This window comes from Oncorhynchus mykiss, chromosome 6 (genome assembly GCF_013265735.2).
Source record: "Oncorhynchus mykiss isolate Arlee chromosome 6, USDA_OmykA_1.1, whole genome shotgun sequence".
NCBI classification, from domain to species: domain Eukaryota; kingdom Metazoa; phylum Chordata; class Actinopteri; order Salmoniformes; family Salmonidae; genus Oncorhynchus; species Oncorhynchus mykiss.
In genome coordinates this window covers 25,126,969-25,154,912 of record NC_048570.1, presented here as the reverse complement: position 1 = coordinate 25,154,912, position 27,944 = coordinate 25,126,969, and the positions used below count along the sequence as shown (strand labels likewise).

The 27,944-nt window shown below is 40.7% G+C and overlaps 1 protein-coding gene across 1 annotated transcript in view; it reads right to left on the bottom strand.

The window, feature by feature from the left end:
- LOC110525590 (solute carrier family 15 member 4) overlaps positions 1 to 27,944 on the bottom strand; it is a 46,748-nt gene that overhangs the window by 7,218 nt on the left and 11,586 nt on the right. The window contains exons 6-8 of the mRNA XM_021605838.2: positions 18,747 to 18,927; positions 13,333 to 13,491; positions 5,642 to 5,800 (exon numbers count right to left, since the gene is read on the bottom strand). Coding sequence (XP_021461513.1) covers positions 5,642 to 5,800; positions 13,333 to 13,491; positions 18,747 to 18,927 — 499 coding nt within the window. The remainder of the gene's footprint in view (positions 1 to 5,641; positions 5,801 to 13,332; positions 13,492 to 18,746; positions 18,928 to 27,944) is intronic.

Sequence of the window (27,944 nt, the reverse complement as noted above, 5' to 3'; positions counted from 1 at the left end):
GAATAAATCCATGTTGAGGTGAAAGAGCACCCCATTCATTGACCTTAATTGTGTAGTATTTTATAGATTCAATAAACATCACTGGAGAATAAGTTATATAACTGGCTCCGGGGGAATATCAGGGGACGACTGATTAGCGAAAAACATGTTTATGGGGTGTGTTTGAAAAATTGCGCAAAGTTTACATTTTTTGTAATGGTACTTACCGAATTTCATTAGTCTGCCTGCCCCCCAGAGCCCACTTGGCTGCTAAGCACTTTCAAAAGTGTGGTAATTACGGCAGCAAAAGAAAAAACATGTATAAACCATTAACGAACCACATGAATATTTTACAAGTATTTAAAACAGCCAAATGCTGAGTAGGGGAGGGAAAAGTGCAACTCAATCGATATGTAGGAGGAACGCAGCGCTACCCAGAGTTGGGACGCTGAAGGGAACTTACGTGTCCGTTTGCCTCCGAATAGGATTCTAGCCACCACGATGAGTTCATTATGCAATAATAATAATAACAACAACACCACAGACCCCTGAGATGGTCATCAGTCATAGCTGAAGGGTCTTTTTTACAGTGTGTGTGGCAATAACCATGCCACTGTATGGCTGGGCTGTTGTACTGTATTTGAGCAAGTCATGTTGTGCAGAGATGGAGCACGTCAATATCAATTTAGGTTTTTGAAAATGATCAATACATTTAAGCTCTCAATGCAAATGTTCCAACAGTTTCACACTTCAAGGCATTCAATACCATTATCTGGTACAAAATGAATTTAGTGAAGGGAATCAATGCAGGTTATGTTTTCAACTGAGCCTGAACATATTCTGCTGCAAAACTTCTGGCTTGACTAGACGAAAAAGATTCAGTAGAGCAATCATGAGTATCGGTAATTGTAAATACATTGATAATTGTATCTATCAATACCATTATTAGCTTATCTATAGAGAAATCACTATGCAGAACTTTGACACCATTAAAGGAAACAGGCTTCTGCTGTTAGATTCATTGTTAAATTTAAAGTTATTGGGAGTTGATCAGATGGCATTTACAGCATTAAAAAAAAACTTTTTTTCCTTTCATAGGGAGACATTTTGCTGTAGTATTTACATGTACAGTACATGTACAGTTGAATTCGGAAGTATACATACACTTAGGTTGGAGTCATTTAAACTCGTTTTTCAACCACTCCACAAATTATAGTTTTGGCAAGTCGGTTAGGACATCTACTTTGCGCATGACAAGTAATTTTTCCAACAATTGTTTACAGACAGATTATTTCACTTATAATTCACTGATTCCCAATTCCAGTGGGTCAGAAGTTGACTGTGCCTTTAAACAGCTAGGAAAATTATGCCATGGCTTTAGAAGCTTCTGATAGGCTAATTGACATCATTTGAGTCAATTGGAGGTGTACCTGTGGATGTATTTCATCCACCTTCATCTACCTTCAAACTCATTGCCTCTTTGCCTGACATCATGGGAAAATCAAAAGAAATCATCCAAGACCGCAGAAAAAAAATGTGGACCGCACAGAGCTGTGCATAGAAGACCGACCTATCCCATGGGGAAGGGAGGAGGAGGAAGGGGGAAGGGGTGGACCCCCACCCCGCCATACTGGCAACACTTTATGGGTTATTGCACTAATAATGGCGCCGACTAGGGAAACGTTGCCGCTATTCTGTTCTTAGTGCCAGTCTGCAGGTTCAAACTAAAACAACGTAACTAATAATGGCATCTTTATGCTTTCATTAATAAAATGATAAAAATACTCTTTCAAAATGGCAATGTTTATTTAGTTATGGATCCATAACCAATTACTATAGGAATAAATATCACTGAATTACAGAAATATCCTCCAATCCTCTATGTAATTATTGGCGGAGAGTCACGTCATGTTTTTCGATATACTGTAGGCCTACCGTAGGCAACATGAGTCTCACTAGTGTTGAGTAATGTGCTGTTAAAAGTGGTGTAGGTCTTATTTATTTAAAGAGCATATTGAAGTTAGAAGCAATAGGATTTGAAGCAATAGCCTACAACTATTTTAGCACTGTTTCGCACTGCTCTGAGACAAGCATGGGGACTGGTCTTGATAAAATCAATTAGATTTTTATTTCCATTAAAATCTCTGTTTGGGTATTAGTTAGACTAGAATTAGAAAATGAGGGTGTTTAAATTATGCTCATAGTATAACCTTTATTTAACTAGGGAAGTCAGTTAAGAACAAATTTGTATTTACAAGGACAGCCTACTCCTTCCTCGCTGTCGGGAAATGAACTCCGGTCTCCCGCATGCCCGCAGGACACTGGATTCTTTAGCTAAATAGACCAGTACTGTATTCCTGATTGTCACGTTGTACAGCGCCATATTTTCCGTTCTATCCTAACTGAAACCCAGAGGGTTTTTCGTTTAACTTGGAATAGAAACACCATAATATTAAGCAAATTAATTAAGCAAATACCAGTCAAAAGTTTGGACACACCTACTTATTCCAGGGCATTTCTTTATTTTCTACATTGTATAATAATAATAGTGAAGATATCACAACTATGAAATAACACATGGAATCAGTCAAGAACAAATTCTTATTTACAAGGACAGCCTACTCCTTCCTCCCCGTCGGGGAATTGAACCCCGTTCTCCCGCGTGCCCGCAATCTCTAGTACAGCCATTATTAAAAGGCTACCAAATGCTTCTCAAAGATTCCCTCTGGTGGTCAAACTAGCACTAACTAGCATTAATGGTACCAGTGGTTCACACTTAAATAACGTGCCATAGAATTCTGTGGCACCATACAAGCTGCGCTGCAGTACACTGCAACTTTTAAAGGAGGAACCACTGTACCTACCCGAATGCATAGTCCCAACTGTAAAAATGTGGTGGAGGTGGAATAATGGTTTGGGTGCTGTTTTTCATGGTTTGGGCTAGGCCCCTTAATTCCAGTGAAAGGAAATGTAAACGCTACAGCATACAATGACATTCAAGACAATTCTGTATTTCCAACCGTGTGGCAACAGTTGGAAAGGCCCTTTCCTGTTTCAGCATGACAATGCCCCTGATCACAAAAGCGAGGTCCATACAGAAATGGTTTATCGAGATCAGTAGAGTAAGAACTTGACTGGCCTGCACAGAGCCCTGACCTCAACCCCATCAAACACCTTTGGGATGAATTGGAACGCTGACTGCGAGCCAGGCCTAATCCCCCAACATCAGTGCCCAACCTCACTAATGCTTGTGGCTGAATGGAAGCAAGTCCCTGCAGCAATGTTCCAACATCTAGTCGAAAGCCTTCCCAGAAGAGTGAAAGGCTGTTATAGCAGCAAAGGGAGGACCAACTCCATATTAATGCCCAGGATTTTGGAGTGAAATGTTTGACGAATAGTTGTCCACATACATAGTGTATCATATTATTAAGAATACCAGATACTGTAGCTGTAATCTCAAGAGTTCTTGAAAGATGAATAGCTCTGAGAATTTCTCATTTTCTGGAACCTTTGCTCCCCCACTAAAACACATTTCACTAAGCGTCACCCAATGGTCTGTGAGCAGGATATGAGGGTCTCAACCCAAACTGTGAATGTCCAAAATCCCCAGACATCTGATCCTGGATCAGTCAGGACTTGAACGCGGTACAATAAAAATAAAAAGGCCATTTCCTGGTCTTGACTGCAGCTACATACTCAGAGCATCACGCATCTGTGTTCCTAAAAGTCAATGATGTATGAATAAATACATTGGGCAACAACTGAAAGGAGCACCCGTTTCAGCAGAATAAACCATCTGTAGATGTACAAGCAAAGGCAGAAGGTTGACCTTTCGTTGACTTTACCCGTTGGGTTAACTGAGCACATTTCAGTCTCCGTCAGAGGAGACGATGGCTGCCTTTTCTAGGACCACATAAAGGAATGTGATAATGACCAGTCATACAGTATGTGGCGTCACCAAGTCGAATACATAATACAAATACTAGTTACCAAAAGCATATGCTTTTACATTTGGACAGATTTTGTCTGTATCAATGTATCTAACGTTGCTTCTCTACCTGTGCATGTCTGCTGCTAGTTTGTGTGGATTAGAAGAGAGGAGGTGGTGTAGTGCGACAGAGAAGGAGGTGGTGTAGTGCGACAGAGAAGGAGGTGGTGTAGTGCGACAGAGAAGGAGGTGGTGTAGTGCGACAGAGAAGGAGGTGGTGTAGTGCGACAGAGAAGGTGGTGGTGTAGTGCGACAGAGAAGGAGGTGGTGTAGTGCGACAGAGAAGGAGGTGGTGTAGTGCGACAGAGAGGTGAGTAGTAGCCTCCAGCATGCCAAGGAGGTGGCTAGCTAGCTTGCCAGCTCTCTAGTCTGCCCAAGTGGCAGCTTTACTTAAGAGGAGTGGGCTGTGTAATCAGGCCCCCAGCCTGTGATTAATATTGGGTGTCTGTCCCCAAGCCTGCACCACTCTAAACATGAGCTTGGTGAGCTGAGTAATCCATGCTTCACTCCGCCTCACACATCCCTCAGCCATGTAAATGAGAGCGCTGAGTCACAGGAGTGTGGGGGGGAGGGTAGAGACCGGTAAAGCCCAGCAAAGTAAGTGGAAAAGACAACAGCACAACAAACTGATTTCTGACAGGCTTTGAGGCTAAAGCTTTGATTGACCACCTTATGCTGTCCGGTCTCTCTTTAAATGACTTTTTCAAAAAGGAGAGAGAGCGAGAGAAAGAAAGCTTGCAGGCAAACTGGGGTCTCGTTTAACAATCAAATGATGCTTACTAAACAAACGGCCCCTAGGGAAGCGAGGGATGGATTTGGGAAGCCATGCCAAGCATCTCCAAGTGCTTACATCATCAAAAATACCTCCCAACCTGTCGGCACACTGTATTAATGAGCTATTAGGTGTTTATGGGTAAACAATTTACAGTGTGGTCTTATTTACCGCACACTCCCAGGAAGGTGCATTTGGGCCAGGAGGCTCCTCTCACCAGGGAACACATCCATTTGCTGCCAGCGCCATGCCATTTATTCTATCACTACGACAGAGTTACACAAACCTTTTGTTGTTAGTCTGACATCTCTATTTATGACAGAAAACGCTGTTAAAACAAGGGAATTGAACCAGGTCATTTTTTCTTCTTCGGATCAACTAATTTACTAACTCCTTGAGTAGATTTTAAAATCAGGACGAGACATGAAAGTTCTTGTCCCCCAGGAAATGCATTTATGTTGACGTTGTGAGACTAAATCCTGCTGAAGTAATCCAAGTGCCAATACGGTGTTCTGCTATATGAGGACAACAGTAATTTGTCACACTGCTGATGTTCTGTCAAATCAATTTTACAGTAACATCTATAAAAACGCAAGACATTGAGCATGAGAAGCATAATATCATAGTTTTCATCATTCCCGGAAAACTGTGTTCATAAAGATCAATGACCAGTGTGTTGATGGCAGTTCAGAGGCGATGTTTAAGGCCCATTGCGCGGACAGGTTTCCCTAGAGTTCGTATACAGATCATTATGCAGGCTGAGTCGATACAATGCACCATCATTCTCAATCACATTGCTTCTCTCTGAAGAGCCTGTCCACCTCCTCTAACGTGAGTAATGAACATTGTTTCATAAGAACCTGCTTTAACAGCTTGTATTGGCTGTGGGTTTGCTCTCTTACCAAAATCCTTGTGGGAGGACATCCAGCCAATCCCCTTGAGGGAGACTATGGACAGTAGGCCGGAACCCACGAAGGAGCCAATCCCAGAGAAGAAGAAGAACAGCCCCATGATGGCACTCTGCATGGACCTGGGGGCAGCTAAGTAGGCAAACTCCAGACCTGGAAGAGGAGACAGAGACACTTAACTCATCTAATAAACTATAAATACTAACAAGTCAACCCTCATGCAGTACATCTGGCCATACAGAGTAAACATTGACTGATGCTAACATTGATCCAAACACATTTCTAGACTCTGGGCAAACAACATCCATATCTGTACCCTGGCTGGGGGTGATGAACAGTTCAAAGTGTTTTTCAATGACTTTGGCAGAGGACAGCCCATTGGCCATGTGTGAATGTGGCTGTAGTATAGTGGTCAGCAGCAGACTGTGTGTCACAGTGAGTATGACTCATTACCCACGGGTCCCACCTTGACACAGTAGCCAAGGGACAATCACTACGGAATCAACTCCAATGAATCACTGTAGAGCTCCAATTTAGAGATAAGATTTATATTAGAATAACAGGCCTTTCATCCATAACAACTTGACAAATGTATATACATGAGATAGAGGCTTTGGCCCACTGCAGCATTGTTTGACTGCTAAATATCAGTGAAACGTAAAGCTATTCTCCCCCCCCCAGCAGGCTACCAGTCTGAAGCACCTACTCAGCTGCTATTGTTTCTGGAAAAGTCCCTCAATATTTTGTGTCGTGAGACAGACGAGGGGATTGAGGGGGGGGGGGGGGGGGGGGGGGGGGGGGATCAAATAGTTTTTCATTTTGCCATGAGAGTTGCCTGCCTGCTAGCTGACATTGATAATTTAATGCCGCGTCAAACCTGTGATTTTTCAAATGAGGTCCTATGACTGCAGCTGTCAGGAGAGATTAGGGAGCCTCTGTTACCCAATGAGTCCCACTAACATTGGCGCGTTTATCTACCATTGGATTAGTCTTTCTTCTTCATCCGTAGATATTAACCATTAGTCTGTGTGATTAACGGAGGCTGAGCTAGAGCTGAGACAAAGACGTCTGTAGAGTGCAAATTGTTAAAAGCTATCTATGAAAAGCTGAGACTCACAGGAACATGTAAGTGTAAAATGTTTTGACAAAAGCCACACAAGTCGTTAGAAGGTAAATGGTTCTTCCACATAGACTATAGGAAATCACAGGACATAGTGTCTATAATACATTAAGAAGCTCATAGTGGCTGTCAAACTCCAAATGCCACACATTTGTCTCTGACTAGTTGGATATTAACTTCCCAGTGAGCAAAAATTTAACTTTTTTTTGTTAGTACGACTAATGAACGCAAACGTTTGTGTCAAAATGGTTTTGTGTTCTACTTATAGCTCTGGTTGTCCTGAAAATAAAATGGTTTTGTGTTCTACTTATAGCTCTGGTTGTCCTGAAAATAAAATGGTTTTGTGTTCTACTTATAGCTCTGGTTGTCCTGAAAATAAAATGGTTTTGTGTTCTACTTATAGCTCTGGTTGTCCTGAAAATAAAATGGTTTTGTGTTCTACTTATAGCTCTGGTTGTCCTGAAAATAAAATGGTTTTGTGTTCTACTTATAGCTCTGGTTGTCCTGAAAATAAAATGGTTTTGTGTTCTACTTATAGCTCTGGTTGTCCTGAAAATAAAATGGTTTTGTGTTCTACTTATAGCTCTGGTTGTCCTGAAAATAAAATGGTAAAATACTTCATTGTGATGCTAAATAAGGGCTGGACATGCAAATAAATGAAAGTCAGATAAATGAGAAGTCGATTTTTGATTTTTTGAGTTTGAGTCTCAGAACCTGATAGGGTTTTAAGAATGCCTTTTTACACCTTCCTCTGTGGGAAAAATTACCAAAAAATGCATGCGACACATGACTCCTCTCACAGTTACCTGGACTGGGACTAACGTAGCTTGTTGCGACACATGACTCCTCTCACAGTTACCTGGACTGGGACTAACGTAGCTTGTTGCGACACATGACTCCTCTCACAGTTACCTGGACTGGGACTAACGTAGCTTGTTGCGACACATGACTCCTCTCACAGTTACCTGGACTGGGACTAACGTAGCTTGTTGCGACACATGACTCCTCTCACAGTTACCTGGACTGGGACTAACGTAGCTTGTTGCGACACATGACTCCTCTCACAGTTACCTGGACTGGGACTAACGTAGCTTGTTACGATACATGACTCCTCTCACAGTTACCTGGACTGGGACTAACGTAGCTTGTTACGATACAGAGGGAGGACAGAAACAAAATAAACGTTACTAATAGAAAAAAATAATGTGGGGTGAAAACTTTATTACACTGTCAAACGCTCTGCCACAACATACCTGACCTTTCCATTTGTTTCCACCTGAAAACATTTATTTGTATCCTCGGGTAACCTTTTCACAGCAAATGAAAAAAGCTGTAATAGCCTACATATCATAGGGGGAATGCATGAGGTTTCTAGGACAATGCACAGCAGTACAATGGGATCTGTAGAGAAAAAGTGGTATTTGCAGGACAATTTTCAATGAATCCCCTACTTGTCTATGTGGAGGTGGATACAATGAGTCGAGATGGAATAATAATGATGTCCGCTTCCCAACCATACGCAAAACAAAACAGCCTGACCTTCTTGCACCAAGAGGCGGAATTATTCAAAAGGGAGCCAGAAAGTAAAAATATTTTATTAAGCTTTCTCCCGAGGGCTGTGTTCCAGGGGTGATTTTTCTTTCTTGGAAAATAACATTAGCCTTTAACATTTTCAAAAGAGCAATACATAATTAAAAATCCCAGAGGGGAACATTTTGCAAAGTTTTCGTATATTCTTAGTGCCTGAAAGCAGGAGAACTGCGGGTGGTGTATAAGCACAGAATTACCCTAGTCCCTCTGAGGCTGAAGGAATTGTAGTGGGGGAGGTGGGAACCTAGATGTATTAAAAGGATTTATTCAAACAGAATAAGACCAAGGGGAAACTGTTTTTCCAGACATATGTCACAATTCAGTCAACCAATTTTCCTTGAAGATATCCCCAGTGGGGGAAGTTTATTTTAGGGCTCCCCGCAGCTTTCTTCTGTCTGTATTTGAATTTCATGGGCATTCTGATATTGGAGTAAAGTGTGACTGCCAGTGGTTTTTTAATAGACACCTCGGGCAAACCAATGTGTACGCTGTTCCAAACATAACTTAATCATGTTCAATTGATTTAATCCGGTTAGTTCATTTTCTTTGTATCTGTGCAATGTCTTTGCATCCGCCCTCAGCCACACAACATCTACCTACAGTGTCTTTTTCCCCTGGTTAGGACTAGTCCTAGTTGAAGTTGGAAGCAGTAATGCTTCAAAGGTCCATAAGGTGGCAGAGCTGCCATTGACACCAATCCCTCCACAACAACCAACATGGTTGGCCATTGTAATAGCATCTAGGGGATCCACAGAGCTTATGGCCATGACACAGTCATAGTTACTTCTTTAGACTGAGTCAGTCTATGGGTGCCAGAAGAAAGTGGATGACTGGATGCCGGGGGCTTCACTCAAGACAGTGTTGAATGCTTTGGCAGACCACTCAGCCGTCTGGCTTACATTTCAGCCTACCCCACGAGGCACAATACAAAGACTAAACACTGAGTCACTAAAGGTCTCTTTTGTGGAGATGCCATTTTTGGGCTAAGGAAGAGAAGAAACACAATCTCCAGAAACAACTAGCAATAACTAACACATTATAGAGATTATGTATGAAAGACATGTTGAAGAAAATTAGGAAAAAAATTATTCCTCTTATATGATACAATAGACCTTGTGGACTTGTTTTTTGAAACTATGCAATGTAATAAAAAAAAACATATGGTGACGAAGTGACTGCAATGGCAGTGCACCGAATAGACAGATGAGAGGATGATGCAATCACGAAGAGAGGTGTCAACAACCCCAGTCATCCAGGTAATTGATATCTGTCCGAAACTGAAGCCCGAGCCTGGTAATTATCATGATTTCAGGAGAAATAGAAAGAAAATAATGAGGTAGGATTCTATTGATTTCAATGGCACTCTGCTTGTAGAGTCAAAATGGACAGCTTATGTAATATCTACATCTAACAATACCTCAACCTTCAAAGATATGAGGGAGGACAGATTGTAGGATTTGCTCCTCATGTGAATAGAAGTTCTTAAGTCAACAGTAAAGCTGTTCTTCAGTCGATCGCTACGGTGATGACAATGAAATGACGACGCCAACATCTATCTAGGAGCAACAGTTGTTCAATCAAGGGCAAGCAGAAGAAATAGCCTAGCCTGTCATTTTGTGCTTGTAGGCTTTGCAGTTGACAAGTGTGTCACCACACACAGGAATGACAAAGATTTGGCATGCAAAGGATTATCTGCACAACTGACAATTCATATCCACGATTCAAAGCATAACTTTACTTTCTCTGAGTAGAACAGCGTGAATTCGGTTCACTTTCAAACATATGATTGTTGGCATAATAATTCTCTACAGATCCATATTGTAGCATCTTCTTTGATCTTTGCCACACCCACACACTGAGCCCACATACAGTGCACTCGGAAAGTCTCCAGACCCCAGGACTTTCTCCCAATTCTGTTACGTTACAGCCTTATTCGAACATGGATGAACTTGTCTCCCCCCCCCCCCCCCCCACACCCTCCCATATGAACCTACACACAATACCCCATAGTGACAAAGCAAAAACAGGTTATACATTTTTGCTAACATTTATATACACTACCGTTCAAAAGTTTGGGGCCATTTAGAAATGTCCTTGTTTTTGAAAGAAAAGAACATTTTTGTCCATTAAAATTACATCAAATTTATCAGAAATACAGTGTAGACATTTTTAATGTTGTAAATGACTATTGTAGGCATATAGAGGGCCATGATCAGCAACCATCACTCCTGTGTTCCAATGGCACGTTGTGTTAGCTAATCTAAGTTAATCGTTTTAAAAAGGCTAACTGATCATTAGAAAACCCTTTTGCCATTATGTTAGCACAGCTGAAAACTGTTGTTCTGATTAAAGAAGCAATCAAACGGGCCTTCTTTAGAGACTAGTTGAGTATCTGGAGCGTCAGCATTTGTGGGTTCAATTACAGGCTCAACATGGCCAGAAAAATACCTTTCTTCTGAATCTTGACCATCTATTCTTGTTCTGAGAAATGATGGCTATTCCATGCGAGACATTTTGTACGATATCTTCAGTTTCTTGGCAATTTCTCACAAGAAATAGCCTTCATTTCTAAGAACAAGAATAGACTGACAAGTTGCAGAAGAAAGTTATTTTTTCTGGCCATTTTGAGCCTGTAAACCCCCCCCCACAAATGCTGATGCTCCAGATACTCAACTAAAGGCAGCCAGTTTTATTGCTTCTTTAAATCAGAACAACTGTTTTCAACTGTGCTAAAGTAATTGCAAAATGGTTTTCTAAATGATCAATTAGCCTTTTAAAATGATAAACTTGGATTAGTTAACACAACGTGCCATTAAAACACATGAGTGATGGTTGCTGATAATGGGCCTCTGTACGCCTATGTAGATATTCCATAAAAAAATCAGCCGTTTCCAACTACAATAGTAATTTACAACATTAACAATGTCTACACTGTATTTCTGATCAATTTGATGTTATTTTAATAGACAAAAGTGCTTCTTTCAAAAACAAGGACATTTCTAACTGATCCCAAACTTTGAATGGTAGTGTAAATGTGGTATATTGCTTAATTTCATTTGTGACCAAAGTCTAACAAAATATCACAAATGAGACAAAATTTCACCTGCCCCTTTAAGGGCGGGAGGTTACCATGGTGACACGACTTGAATCATGTCTATGCCTGTGAGATTGAGTGACGAGTAGCCGCGTTGTCTTCTCTACCCAACAGTCATAGCCGCAGGACGTAGTTTGGGGGTGGGGTCGCTGCTGATTTTTCAAAACTAAATGCATTTGTATTTGAGTGTTTACCAGCATTTGTAACTTGAGTCTGATAATTATCGGTACAAAACAGTTAATCTGATAATACTTGTGGAATATAAAAATACTTGCTGGATATAGGTTTTCCAGTTTCTTGAAATACTTAACAAAATGCAACTTATTTCTACGGGTAAACTGAAAAGGTCTTCCTTTTTCATTCCTTTTACATTTTAGTAGATGCTGATATCCAGAGAAATGTACAGTAGTGAGTGCATACATTTTCATATGTTTTTGTATTGGTCCCCCATGGGAATTAAACCCACAATCCTAGCTTTGCAAGCACCATGCTCTACCAACAGAGCCATATCATCACAAACCACTTGATGTCTCAATGTAACTCAATTACTGTATTGTGCATAGTTTTTCTCCATGGTGATGGAAAGTCTACAAGTACAAACCTAGATTACCAGCCTATGTACAATATAGTAATGTACATTTACATTAAGGGGTTTGTAAGGATGATAAATTAATTCTGCACAAAAAGGGGTTGTTTTCCATGTCATTTGATAAAAAATATTTGTGTCTTTGCTCATAACTTTGCACATTTTCATGTAAATGTTTGAGGACAGAGTTTTGTTATTTGTGGATTTCATTAGAATGACAAATCACAGAGGAGGAGACATGGCAACAACTATTGAACCCTACAAGATACTGTACTTGATTATACAGAAGAGATGCTGGAAAATAATGTTTTTGCTGGTGCTAAAGATGTCTATATTAGTCCGCTAACACTAGTAAAGGCCCAGTGCACTACCTTTGTGAATTAAAATAATATATATATAAAAATAAAAAATGTAATTCAGATTTCTCAGGGGGGCTGCAGCACCCTTAGCACCCTACTTCCCACAGCTATGCTACCAGTTGGAACTCAAACATAGAAAAACTGGGCCCAGACAGACAGATAGTGTAGCAGCGTGAGGTGGGATAGGCTATCGGATTCACAGTTATTTGACTTAGTGCAATTCATTTATCATCTACGAAACAAAAACAGCAGAAGAACTTTGAAAACAGCTACTGCTAATTTATTTTGCTACAGTATACTGTAAAATGTAATCATAGTTGACTATTTGTATTCACAAATGCGAGTGACATGCTCGCACTGTGGAGCCCCGACCACCTGCCAACGTGGCTGTTGAAAGTCATCTTACCCGCTAATGCCAAAATCTACCCGCATTTGGCGGGTGTTAATTTTAGGCCCTGGGCAAAATCAATCCCCACTGATTGATCCCTCCCTCCTTACCTAGCAATTTCAACAATAGCTCAGACAACGGCTGCTACACAAATGTAAGGATGCAGAGGAAGGGTTTTTGTGTTTTAGAAAATAACCATTGATTGGAGTCTTAAGAATGAACAGAGGAAACATCAATGTCAGGTTGTTCAAAGGCTGGAGGAGAGGAAGACTATTCATCACAACGCACGCTAAAGACTACTTTACTTTTACATTGACTACTGCACTTCAACTTGCCCTTTAACAAAACCTGCCATTATTGCCTACCGGATAATGGTAGTGATGTAATCAAGATAGGAATGCTAACCATCTACCATCTAGTATTGACTACAAGACCAAGTTAGAATTGTTAACCAAATCTGTTAGACAATTACCATCGTCATTATCAGATCTCTGCATCTCTTTATAATGGTATATATCCACTGGGCAACAGAACAGCTTTCTACTCACCTGCGATGCTGGCAAAGATTTCGCTGATTCCAATGAGCACATACTGAGGTACCTGCCACCATATAGGCAGATCTGCTGCGTAGTAGATGACGTCGCCAAAGACCTGGTCGAATGTGCCATTAGACTTGATGATCTCAAGCCGTTTTGTCTCCAGTATACCTGTAGGGGTAAACGTGTTTAGTTAGAGATGCTTGAATTATGTCACTGCATATATATAAGACACAGATGGAAACAAAACCGTGTTCCCGTCTTTCGGAACTCTCCATTATGGATTATTAAAATATTTAGATACTTTTACATAACGAATGAGGGAAAAGAAAACACTACGAAAGAAAGCAATGGCTATCCTTTGCTGATATTAGCTGATTCAGCTTTTAAAAACTTTCTTTGCCGAGATGCACCACTTTCTCAAGCCCCAACAAGTAATACAAATGGCAGATGCATTCACACCGTAAACAGGGCAGATCGAAAAATGCCTGCCCTCAAAATACAACCATCAGAAAAACAGAATACTTGTTAAAAGTCCTAAGCGTTCTATATTAAGAGACACACACAACCAAACATATTCTGTTGCAGGAGTTAGGGGGATCTGACAGTCCATTAGGGCTTAAGTGTCAAATCAAAGCCTGTGCTTCATTAAGATCACATTTGCACGCTCACACTCAGTGATTACAGAAGTTTGTAATGGAAGAGAGAGCCATCAACTTAACAATAACACCCCTAGCAGTTGTCATCTGCAGCTGCTGATTCCTAAAAGCTTTATTTGATAACCATTATCATGGAAGCAGCAGCTATTTCTAGATAACTCCCAGAGACATACTCCTATCGTCGCCCCACACTTAATGCTGTATTTGAGAGGGGATGGGGCCTTATAATCTATCTAGGCTATTATACTGCTTGTCCATCCAAGGCAAGGCGGTTGCTGCCCGGCCCAGAGCAACTTCTTACACGCACACATATACTGCTTTTTTAACATCATATAAGGCATTTGAGCCCTATCCCTGGGCGTAAAAATAAATAAAACTAGAGCTACTTTTGGACATCTAATATAGAACATATTCAATACTAGCTAAACAGATTGTTGAAAGTGATACAAAAATGCAATGTCATTGGCCTTAAATTCAATGTCAAAACTTCTTTGGCATGTTTCCCACACCATGTGGTGAGGGCCAGCATTGTGGTTCACAACTCAACAAGAGCAGGTCGGCATAGCGATAGATGCCAACCCTGTGAACGGAGGATGGCAGGTGTGCAAGGCAGTGTTAATGCTAGCTGTGCCCGGGGCAACAGATACCACTATGGCTGATACACAGCTGCACATCTGTCTGTGTCCTATGGTGTGTGTTCCCTATACAGTTACATCATGAGGTCAGTTATCCTACAGTGTTCCCCATCTATACACTAGGAGAAAGTTAAAGGAAGCAGAGGGCGAAGGCTTCTTTAATATAATGGTTAGCAGGAGTAACAGAGTACCAACCTTCAATAGAATTAAAAGCCCTTTCCGAAGGGGAACATAGCATGTTACAGACAATGAAAAGTATAGGACATAAAGTGTTTCCAAAAGTAATGAATATACTATAATGTCTCTGTGATTTGCTGCCTTATACATTAAAAGAGAGTATTTCATAGATACGCCAGTGGGAGTACTGTCTGACCACAGTGATGCAGTATGAAGAGGTGGGAACATGCAGGGTATAGTAAAGGAGTTGTGCAGCATTCACCACTTCCATGTCCTCTGTGTGACCAATGGCCACAGTAGACGATGCTGCGCTGCCATAAACCAAATTGTTTCTGAAATATTCAAGCTTTTTCTTCGCTCTACTTTCAAGTGATGCGATTTCCTTTTAAAATGTTCTTATGGTAAATAAAAGGCTGGAAAAAAGCCTTTCCAACATCTGAAATAAATACAGTGAGCTCCAAAAGTAGTGGGACATTGACAAATGTGTTGTTTTGGCTCCGTACTCCAGCACTTTGGATTTGAAATGATACAATATCATGAGGTTAAAGTGCACACTGTCAGCTTTAATTTGAGGGTATTCACATCTGTATCGGGTGAACCGTTTAGAAATTACAGCAAAATTCTATTGGGCACAAAATAATCGAACACAACCAAAACAAACAGAAAAAGCGTCCAACAAGTCCATAAAGTCACAAGCTTGATGTAATCATTGCATGCTATGAATATGGGACATAATACTAAACTTTTGACTACTTATTATATTGAATTCGTCCCAATAATTTTGGCCCCCTAAAAATGGGGAGACTAGAAATTACAGCACTTTTTGTACATAAACAGTTCACCCAATATGGATGAAAATACTGTTAAATTAAAGCAGACACTCTGCACTTTAATCTCAGTCATTGTATCATTTCAAATCCAAAGTGCTGGAGTACAGAGCCAGACCAACAAACCATTTGTCACTGTCCCAATACTTTGAGCTCACTGTATATACTCAATAATAAATGACATAGTGAGCATCTAGACAGCACTGTGTCCAAAGAATAGCCTAATTAAAAGTGGTTAATATAACTTTACAATGGCAAACAAAACAAACACTTTTTCTACTGGTGCTGTTGAAGTTCTGTCTCATCAGACAGGCTAAAATAAATATATTTCCTGCCTACCTACAATACCTTGTGTGCGCGCACACACGCACGCACACACGCACGCACACACGCACGCACACACACACACGCACGCACACACACACGCACGCACGCACACACACACACACACACGCACACACACACGCACGCACACACGCACACACGCACACACAAAGTTGGTAAGTAGATGCTCCTGCAGAGTGCCTGTGGTTGGCTGTGGTTTATTAATGACGATGCTGCAGTAGTGAGTGGGATCCAGCCAAGCTGCTCTGTCTCTGGCGAGGGGGGGCTGTTTCTCTGGGGCTTTCATTAGGCTCTGATGACATCCCCACACGGGGTACCAGCTAGCTAAAGCCTCTGGATCACTTTCCCTCTATCCACTATCACACAGAAATACAGCAGAATATAAATGTAATAACTACAAGAACAAAGCATTGACTACCAGGAGTGTGTTTGTGAGGGTGTTGTTTAATGCTACTGTAAATGAAATATTTTACGCCACACTAGATATTAATTATCCTCTACAAATGGTTGTTAACAGCATTCAGCTGTGAAGACAGGATTCAATATCCCAAATGTCATAGTGGACACCAACACATTTAAAGTACTCATTATGCTGGAGCAAAAAATAAAATGAAATGTGCATTTGGTTCTCAAGCGTGCCACTGATTTGAGAAAAGCTATTTTCGCTGCCTTTAGGCTCGTCTCACTCAAAATGTTTTTGCCTGAATATATGCTATTCAATCTGAAAAGAATAATAAATAAAAAATATAGATTTTATTCCAAATTGAAATGTCAAACTGTCAATTCAAATGAATTTGATTAGACTTTATTTCAAAATATAATCCACAGTCCGTTATGCAACAGAAGCCGTTTACTCCAAACAAAAACAAGTTTCTATTAATAAGTAGGTCCCTTCCCTGTTTCGTTTGCTCTGTTTGGAAACCGTTTACCATTTTAAGAACCAAACGCATTGCAAGACTTATGAATGTTTAGGATTTTTGCGAAATGATCCCTGGCTGCCTGCCCTTTACCTCCTTAAACTATGTTGAAACATGATCCACATACTGCTAAAATAAAGCCAAGCAACAGAGTACCACAGTATGAGTCATAATACCCATAAAACCTAGTGGTCAAACAGGGAAATGGTTACAATCGTTTTTCAGGGTAAGCAGGGTCTAAAATTAACACCTGCGAGATGATTTTGGAATTGGTGGGTAAAATGTCTATTTCACCATCCACATTAGCGGGTGGACAGGGCTCAATAGTACTCGCATTTGTGAATAAAAATTGTTATGTAAAATAAATGTTACAGTAGCTGTTTTCAAAGTATTTCCTCAGTTTTGTTTCAAAGCTGGTAAATTAAAAATGGTACAAAGTCAAAGAACTACGAATCCTACATAGCCTTTTCTACCTAACGCTGCAACACTACCTAGCTGGGGGCTGTGCACATGTGAAGAATGGAGTCAAATATTCATTTTTAGAAGCGCTGAACACAGGCATAAAAGTTGGTCTAATTTACTTGAAACTAATGCCTACTGAAGTGAGACTTTGTCCTTGTGTTTGACTATTTACATTGTTTTGTTCACAAGCTAGGTTGTTTTTCTATGTTTGAATTTCAACAGCTAGGGAAGAGAAGACAACGCTTCTATTAGTCAGACTCAATCTCACAGGCACAAACAGCGTCACACTACCACGTAACCTCCCGCCTTTAAAGGGGCAGGTGAACATTTTTGTTTCTTCTGTGATACTATGGTTAAAAGACTCAGGTCACAAACGTAATCAATCAATATACCACATTAGTTACTTTTTTACTAGTAATACATGTATTGTTTTTAGAAATAATTACAAAGCACGCTCATCTGTTTTTTGACGGTGTAATTTTAGCAGCATAAATGTTGTTCGCCTGGTAAAAGAAAAATCAGAGGGGCTTGTCGATTTATTTTTATCTTCCTGCTACAGTGCCTGGTATTATGACATCTTCACTATAGGCTTGCTCGTCCTGTTTGCCTCATGAATCCTGACCAACGATGTGTATAAACCCTGGATTGCTGATGCTATGTAATGGCCAACGACAGTGCCGTATTGGCATTTCCCAGAAGGAGCAGTCCTCCATAGCAATTAATGGAATTCTGCAGTATTTCAATAAAATGTTAAGAACAAAATTACACGCATTTACATATTTCTTTGTTGTAGTAGGGAAAGTAACATAAAAAAAATAATAAAAGCATATATTTTTACTATGTTTTATATTCATGTTCAGTTCACTTAATATATTGGCTCAAATATGATATTAAGGAGATTTGAATTTAACATTGAGCTTATAGTCGCGCTGTTCGCCATATAATTTTTTAAACATGCATTAAGGTGTCTAATAGAATATACTTGTCAAAAATGAATAGGCATTAATAAATGCATTTCTATAGCTTCCAATATATTTTTTTACAATGGAAGAGAGCGCAAAATGGCTGCGCAGTGGCTTCAAACAGCGCACCCTGTCAGTCATCTAGGGTTGATACACATCATTGGTCCTGACATCTACCAGTAATGTCCCCCACAGAATAAGTAACCGCAACACAGATCATAGAGAGATGCGAGATCAAGGAGTTGGGTTTTTCCCTAACATGTGACACTTTAAATGTGGGACATATCATAGTGAACAGAATGAAATGGTGAAACTGTGTCTTGAAGAGGATGTTGGGTGGTTTAAATGGAAGATTTACTATCATGAACTACAATTAAAGTCTCTCTAGACATGCCACGGAATAAGTAAGGGTTAGCTGTTGCACTCAGTGTACTCCACTCACCAGCCGCCACAGCTGAACACATAACGAAGAACATCCCCACTGCGATCCTCTTGAGGGAGGAGGGCAGCAGGCCTCTGCGTTTGAGGATGGGGTCCACCACTTTGTCCTTAAGAGGGATCAGCATGAGAATAAGCACTGCGTCGAACATTGTCAGCCAGGCGGCAGGGAAGCGGAACGTGATCTGCCGGGAATTCAGAGGGGGGGAAAAAAACAAGAGAATATGTACAAGAAGTGCAAAGCATGAAAAACAATAGAAAGAGTGTCAGTGCACTACATTCCAGTGCTTCGGGGGTGAGAGTGGATGTGCTGATGGCCTCGACACTGTATTGGCGCCCTCGAGTGGACAGAACTAAAACTGAACTGAAGTTAAATTTGAATTAAAAATAGTTATGAAAGTATCCTTTACATTTCACTAAATTATAAATACAAAGATGAATCCTACCAATCCAAAGAACAATGAATCATTGACCAGGATAATTCAGAATTTCTCAAAGCTATGTACTGTAGGTTTGTTAACATGTCCCAGCAGCAAGTGTGTTAGGGTGTAATGGGAAATAGATAATTGCAGTATGACCATAGAAGGAGCGCACAATATAAATTATAATATAGCTATAGATCTAGAAGTCCATTGACAGAATACTCTTCGTAATTATTCACATGAAAATATTAGATAAATTAAATCAATATGGGAAAACATTTTTATATATCTCAAAACGTAGCCTACAATTCAGTTATTCCTGCTAGAATAAGAAACAATGCTACAGCAAACTGCATAGACCTGATTTATTTTGAATTTCAAATGTTGTTAAGTGCCTCCTAAACTCCCAAAACATCTTTAGTTCTAAACATCTGATAGTCCCATTTATTGCCCAACTGCTGGTAATTTAAACATTGTGCCTTTGCAGTATGAGTGTGTCATAGCATACTTTCATGTATTTAAGTATTTGCACCCGGGGGAATCTAGTTTGAGAGGCAGAGGTGCCCCAGTAGGCACACTTTAACAGGGGTAAGGAAGCACATTAACATGGGTAAATGTTAAGCAGAAAAATAGCCCAGACGAGAACAGCTACTCTTCCCTTGGACTGAGTATGCAGAGAAGACACCTTAAAAACACAGGTGGACAAAAGTCTGGAAAATGTGGCTTTTTATTCAATAAGTCTCTGCACTTTGGAAGACTAATGACACATTCATATTTTAGTTTTTTCCTGACCTTTGATAGGAGTTTGCTGGAAAAATAAAACCACAACTCTAAGATACAGCTCAAATGTGTCCTCAGAATCTAAGGAGCAACATTACTAACAACATTACTAAGGTAAAGATATCTAATCTCACTTCCCTTTTCATTTTAAGGACTGCTTAGAGTAGGGTGAAAGCAGTTCCTTTTTTTGGAAACAGATATTGCATGCTGAGAATGAAAATAAGTAATTACATTTCCAGTTTAAATGACACTTGAACATGTTAAGACCTTTTCATAAAGAGAAATGTTCATTTCACCTGAAAGCAGTTTTGAAAGATAGTATTGAAATACAAATGGAAATCTGAATAAGTGGAATGCTTTTGCTCTTTTAGGACTTAAAGATGGATGTTTTAGCACGCTCGAATGTGTGGTTAAAGAGCAAGTGTTTCAGTTCACATTTTACTCTACACTTCCCTTACCAAACGCCAGAGAGACAACGGAATCTAAAAGTAGCAAGTAGCAACAAACCCAAACCACTATTTAACAGGTGCTTGTCTCTCCTTTGAAGTCATACAGTGTGCAAATATTATTGTGGATTAGCCAAACACCTCAAATAGGCTACTCCCTGGGAGAAACGGGGGCACACACTACAACAGATGGACTGGCCTAGTCTAGTCAAGAGCATCACCCAGGAACATTATGTCTGACAGAAGCACAAGAGATGCAATAAAAAAAACAGATTGCTCATGTGATTAGGTCAAACTTTTGATTTAATCCTCTGGGCTTTAGGAACCTTGACTGTTTCCAACTGTTGCCTCTGATGCATTATCACCGACCTACTGGCTCATCTCTACAGGGAAACTAATCCTTCCCATTCTGAACCAGGACAGACAACTGTAATATTTAACCTTCAAGTAAAAGTAATGGCCAAAATGTGAGAGTATCTAGCATTTGTTCAAAGCAACAGTCACCATCATCATAGCACAAATGCTGGCACACATACAGATAGCAATCAGCTGGGGCACATTCTTTTTAAAGGGACATTTTAAATGGGTTTTATAGTAAAGACATGTAATTTAACTGTAAAAATGTATTACCTTTTAAACAACCAGTCATGATGTTGTCATGTCATTGTTAAACAAATCACTTCATAGGGGGCATGCGAGTTTCAAGCCTCCCGAGTGGCTCAGTGGTCTAAGGCACTGCATCGCAGTGTTTGAGGTGTCACTACATACCTGGGTTCAATGTCACAGCCAGCCATGACCAGGAGACCCATGAGGCGACGCACAATTGGCCCAGCATTGGGGAGGGTTTGGCTGGCCCATCCTTGTCCCATCACAATCTAGCCACTCCTTGTGGCGGGCTGAGCGCTTGCAAGCTGACTTCAGTCGCCAGTTGTATGGTGTTTCCTACAAAACATTGGTGCCTGCCTTCCAGGTTAAGCGAGCAGTGTGTCAAAAAGCAGTGCTGCTTGGCAGGGTTGTGCTTCAGAGGATGGCTCTTGACCTTTGCCTCTCCCGAGTCGGTACATACGCTCTAGAAAAAAGTGGCACGTGGCTGAATCTAGTTGATGATCCTTGCTCTTTTATGATCACTCTTTTATCTCCTGATTTTGAGAAACATGCATGTGAAAATCATAACTGGCACGCAGATCGATAAGATAAATTGGCCTCTAGGCCAGGGTTCTAGGCCAAGCTTTTACCCCTTTTCCAATTGGTAATAGTAGTCTTGTCCCATCGCTGTAACTCCTCTCCCAAGTTGGTACAGGAGTTACAGCGATGGGACAAGATTACTATTACCAATTGGAAAAGGGGTAAAAGCTTACAATTTATCATACCGATCTGCGTGCCAGTTATGATTTTCACATGCATGTTTCTCAAAATCACTGTGTCTTGGTTAATCATAAAAATCTGAATTAAAAATTATAGAAATCTAAAAGTTAAAATTCAACTAATGTGTCTATATGCCATATGGACACTGAAGCACAGTGAACCATCGGCAGCTAAATAAATGAGTGCATGCATGGAACTCAGGAGATAGTCTAGAGCAAGGATCATCAACTAGATTCAGCCACGTGGCACTTTTTTCTAGAGCGTATGTTTGGGGTGCCGGAAGATAATTGCAAATAATTTGTAGACTGCAAGAAGAAACCCCCCCCCCAAAAAAAAGTATATTTTTTTAATGGCTCAGAAAACTTGGGGGCCAAATAAAACCACCCCAAATTCAGCCTGCAGGCTGCCAGTTGGGGAACCCTGGCCTAGAGGCCAATGCAGCAGTAGGCCTATAACTTCCTATGTAAACTGTGTAAAAAAAATACATAAAGCCGACAAATAAAAACAGCAGAGAATGTCCTGACGAAAATGTAGGTTCTTTAAAAATCACATCCATCTCTCTACTTCGCCTGTCTGCCTCCCTTTCTATCCATCATGACTTGAACTAGGTCTATCACTAATGAAGTGCAACATTGTATCAAATCAGCTGGGTACATCTGGAAGAGGTGCAAACATGCAACATTGTATCAATTAGCCAATTCCTGGCCCCCTAAGACTTTCCCACACCAGTGTACATTTCACAACGAGGCTCTGTGATTATCGAGGGGGAAGAGTATTTTTCAGATACGGTGAGGATTGAGAAACTTATTATTCACAATGGGTGTACTTTATTTTATTTTTTAAAGACTTCATTGACATACTGTGCGAGGTGCAGAAACAATTACTGTGAAGCTCAGCTTATTAGTGCTGGTAGTGGTGAGTGAAAACAATAAGAAATCACATCCCCAAATAGGCACTTTCCTACATATGCGTGCACAGGCATGCACACTCCCTCAACATTAACAGGACAGAGAAACCAGACATGCTCATGTCTCACATGGAGCACCCCAAACAAAAGACAAAAAAAAAAATGGACTAAACTCATAAATTTTGGTTATGAAATAAACCAAAACTTGTTTCTCGCAAGTGTAGCTGGTTGTGAACTACACAACCGTTTCCACCCTGAGAATGAGAATGGTAAACGACAAATTAATGCAAGCATTATTTGATAACACTTTACTTGACACCCAGTGTCACAACACATTATGGCACAGTCATAACAGCTGTCAACCTGCCATAATAGTCACAACACATTTATACCGGTTGTGAGATTGATATTTTATGGCTGGTTATCACACCTACATAAGGGTCGAAACCCACATTTAGTCAATTGTTTAGTGTCCCTACCAAGAAGTTTCCTTTTGTTTGGAAGTTTGTTTCTTAAGTTTTGATATTGTAGTAAATCAGTACAGACATTTTGGGTGGCATGTGCTCAACACCACACACAAAAAAAAAAAAATCTAAAAAGGCATCCACAAGACTTATTGAGCAATTATTACAAGAACAAGGGAAAGCAGCACGATCCGATGAGAATTTTGCAAAACTATTATGAACTGGAATAAATGCTGCACTTAACAATGACCAATACAATTCCAGTCGAAATAGAAGATAACAAAAAAAATAATGTAGCCTACCATTACTATAATCCAAATCCATGCCACTATCATGTATCCCGGTGGTTTCCAAACTTTGACCGCGACCCCCAAAAAGGAATGGTAGAAAACGTGCGACTCCCACGCACGCAAATCTATGCACAAATGTAGCCTGTCATTACAGCCATAAACGGTGACGCAAAATAGGCTACAGAAATAAACTGCATTTTACACCTGCATTTGGAGCTGAAAGTCATTCATGTTAGCAGCCAATATCAACCAGGTATATACTACCGTTCAAAAGTCACTTAAATGTTTATTTGATTTTTATGAAAAGCACATTTTTTGTCCATTAAAATAACATCAAATTGATCATAAATACAGTGTAGACATTGTTAATGTTGTAAATGACTATTGTAGGCTTACAGAGGCCCATTATCAGCAACCATCACTCCTGTGTTCCAATGGCATGTTGTGTTAGCTAATCCAAGTTGATCATTTTTAAAAAGGTTAACTGATCATTAGAAAACCCTTTTGCAATTATGTTAGCACAGCTGAAAACTGTATTGCTGATAAAAGCAACAATATAACTGGACTTCTTTAGACTAGTTGAGTATCTGGAGCATCAGCATTTGTGGGTTTGATTACAGGCTCAAAATGGCCAGAAACAAATAACTTTCTGAAACTCATCAGTCCATTCTTGATCTGAGAAATGAAGGCTATTCCACGCGCGAAATTGCCAAGAAACTGAAGATATCGTCCAACGCTGTGTACTACTCCCTTCACAGAACAGCGCAAACTGGCTCGAACCAGAATAGAAAGAGTGGGAGGCCCCAGTGCACAACTGAGCAAGAGAACAAGTACATTAAGAAGGTCTAGTTTGAAAAACAGATTAGCCAGTTAGCTTGGGTGCTTGACTGCAGTTGTGAGGTCAGAAAGCTTGGAACAACCCTACTGCTCGGCCAGAGCGTCCTGTGCGCTCTGAACGCTCCAATTTACGAACAGACAATCTCACAACACTCTGAATTTACGAACGCCCAGAGCACACTCTGGCACTCCAGATCAAATTTACGAACACACCCTTGGACTAAGAAAACACACTTCATGACACTGTCAAGAAGCAGTATGACCATCATAATCATATAAGCCAAATAAACCTATCACCTATCAAATACATTTAAACTCTGTTTTTCACAATTCCTGACATTTAATCTGAGTAAAAATTGCCTCTCTTTGGTCAGTTAGGATGACCACTTTATTTTAAGAATGTGAAATGTCAGACTAATAGTAGAGAGTGTGATTGATTTCAGCTTACATTTCTTTCATCAAATTCCCGGTGGGTCAGAAGTTTACATACGCAATTAGTATTTAGTAGCATTGCCTTTAAATTGTTAAACTTGGGTTAAATGTTGAGTAGCATTGCACAAACTTCCCACAATAAATTGGGTGAATTTTGGCCCATTCCTCCTGACAGAGCTGGTGTACCCGAGTCAGGTTTGTAGGCCTCCTTGCTCGCACATGCTTTTTCCAGTTCTGCCCACAAACTTTCTATAGGATTGAGGTCAGGGCTTTGTTATGGCCACTCCAATACCTTGACTTTGTTGTCCTTAAGCCATTTTGCCACAGCTTTGGAAGTATACTTGGGGTCATTGTCCATTGAGAAGAGCCATTTGCGACCAAGCTTTAACTTCCTGACTGATGTCTTGAGATATTGCTTCAATATATCCACATAATTTTCCTACCTCATGATGCCATCTATTTTGTGAAGTGCACCAGTCCCTCCTGCAGCAAAGCACCCCCACAACATGATGCTGCTACCCCCGTGCTTCACTGTTGAGATGGTGTTCTTCGGCTTGCAAGCCTCCCCCTTTTTCCTCCAAACATAATGATGGTCATTGTGGCCAAACAGTTTCATTTCTATTTCATCAGACCAGAGGACATTTCTCCAAAAAGTACGATCTTTTTCCCCATGTGCAGTTGCAAACCGTAGTCTGGGTTTTTATGTGCACTGCCCTATGGGACTCCCAGTTGGCAAGCGTTTCTCTCCCTCTAAAAACTTAAATACATTTTTGGCCTAATACATTTTTGGCCTTTACAAGTATTATTTTGGGCATTATTCAGATTACAAATCGCTCACTTTAATTGTTTAAAAAAATAAAAATTAACCTCCAAAACATCATTCTATATTATCAAGTTGATGGCACAGTCATATAGCCCAGCACCTACATAAAGCTGAGTGACTCACTCATTCATGGCTTTGGATCAAAATAAATAAGTACCAACATTCTTTCTTTAATAAAGAAATGTTTTGGTTATCCTGACCTGGACACCATGTACAGTATTAGAATAGCCCATAACAGGACAATATACCTTTACCAACACCTCTCTGTATTTTGATAATTTGTGGATGGGGCGTCCCGAGTGGCGCAGCTGCATTACAGTACAAAATGCGTTGCTACAGATGAAGGTTCGATACCTGTGCCGGCCACCACCGGGAGACCCATGAGGCGGCATTTGGTTTTCAATTTAGAATCCTCTATGCAATTATTGGTGGAGAGTCACGTCGTAGGTGACATGAGTCTCACTAGTGTTGAGTAATGTGCTGTTAAAAGTGGTGTAGGTCTTGGGTATGGGTATTGGTACTGCAATTATACAATTAGGGTGTAGAAATGTTATGCTCTTAGTGTAACCTTTATTTAACTAGGCAAGTCAGTTAAGAACAAAGTCTTATTTACAAGGACAGTCTACTCCTTCTTCCCCATCGGGGAATTGAACCCCGGTCTCCCACGTGCCTGCACGACATGGGATTCTTTAGCTAAATAGCCCAGTACTGTAGCCTACTGTCACGTTGCACAGCCCCATTTTTTTAACACCATAGTGCCCTCCAAGCTCGTCATCAAGCTCGAGACCCTGGGTCTCGACCCCACCCTGTGCAACTGAGTACTGGACTTCCTGACGGGCCGCCCCCAGGTGGTGAGGGTAGGCAACAACATCTCCACCCCGCTGATCCTCAACACTGGGGCCCCACAAGGGTGCGTTCTGAGCCCTCTCCTGTACTCCCTGTTCACCCACGACTGCGTGGCCACGCACGCCTCCAACTCAATGATCAAGTTTGCGGACGACACAACAGTGGTAGGCTTGATTACCAACAACGACGAGACGGCCTACAGGGAGGAGGTGAGGGCCCTCGGAGTGTGGTGTCTGGAAAATAACCTCACACTCAACGTCAACAAAACTAAGGAGATGATTGTGGACTTCAGGAAACAGCAGAGGGAACACCCCCCTATCCACATCGATGGAACAGTAGTGGAGAGGGTAGTAAGTTTTAAGTACCTTGGTGTATACATCACAGACAAACTGAACTGGTCCACCCACACAGACAGCATCGTGAAGAAGGCGCAGCAGCGCCTCTTCAACCTCAGGAGGCTGAAGAAATTCGGCTTGTCACCAAAAGCACTCACAAACTTCTACAGATGCACAATCGAGAGCATCCTGTCGGGCTGTATCACCGCCTGGTACGGCAAATGCTCCGCCCACAACCGTAAGGCTCTCCAGAGGGTAGTGAGGTCTGCACAACGCATCACCGGGGGCAAACTACCTGCCCTCCAGGACACCTACACCACCCGATGTCACAGGAAGGCCATAAAGATCATCAAGGACAACAACCATCGAGCCACTGCCTGTTCACCCCGCTATCATCCAGAAGGCGAGGTCAGTACAGGTGCATCAAAGCTGGGACCGAGAGACTGAAAAACAGCTTCTATCTCAAGGCCATCAGACTGTTAAACAGCCACCACTAACATTGAGTGGCTGCTGCCAACACACTGACTCAACTCCAGCCACTTTAATAATGGGAATTGATGGGAAATGTAAAATATATAGCTAGCCACTTTAAACAATGCTACCTAATATAATGTTTACATACGTATACATATGAGATGAATAATGTAGGGTATATACTGTACTCTATATCATCTACTGCATCTTTATGTAATACATGTATCACTAGTCACTTTAACTATGCCACTTTGTTTACATACTCATCTCATATGTATATACTGCACTCAATACCATCTACTGTATCTTGCCTATGCCGCTCTGTACCATCACTCATTCATATATCTTTATGTACATATTCTTTATCCCCTTACACTTGTGTCTATAAGGTAGTAGTTTTGGAATTGTTAGCTAGATTACTTGTTGGTTATTACTGCATTGTCGGAACTAGAAGCACAAGCATTTCGCTACACTCGCATTAACATCTGCTAACCATGTGTATGTGACAAATAAAATTTGATTTGAAATAACGTGCCATAGAATTCTGCTGCACCATGCAAGCTGTGCTGTAGTACACTGCAACTTTTAAAGGACAAATCACTGTATGCACTTGTGATTTTAAAAAATAAGATCATGATCCTCTGTGGCTCTATGAGCGCTCTGATGGAGTATTTTGAATGATTTTATTTCAGGAGAGAATATATACATTTTGGCAAATTTCTATTTGCTTAAGCCTATTAGATATGACGTATTTTCAAAAAGTAGGTTACTTCCGCATGAT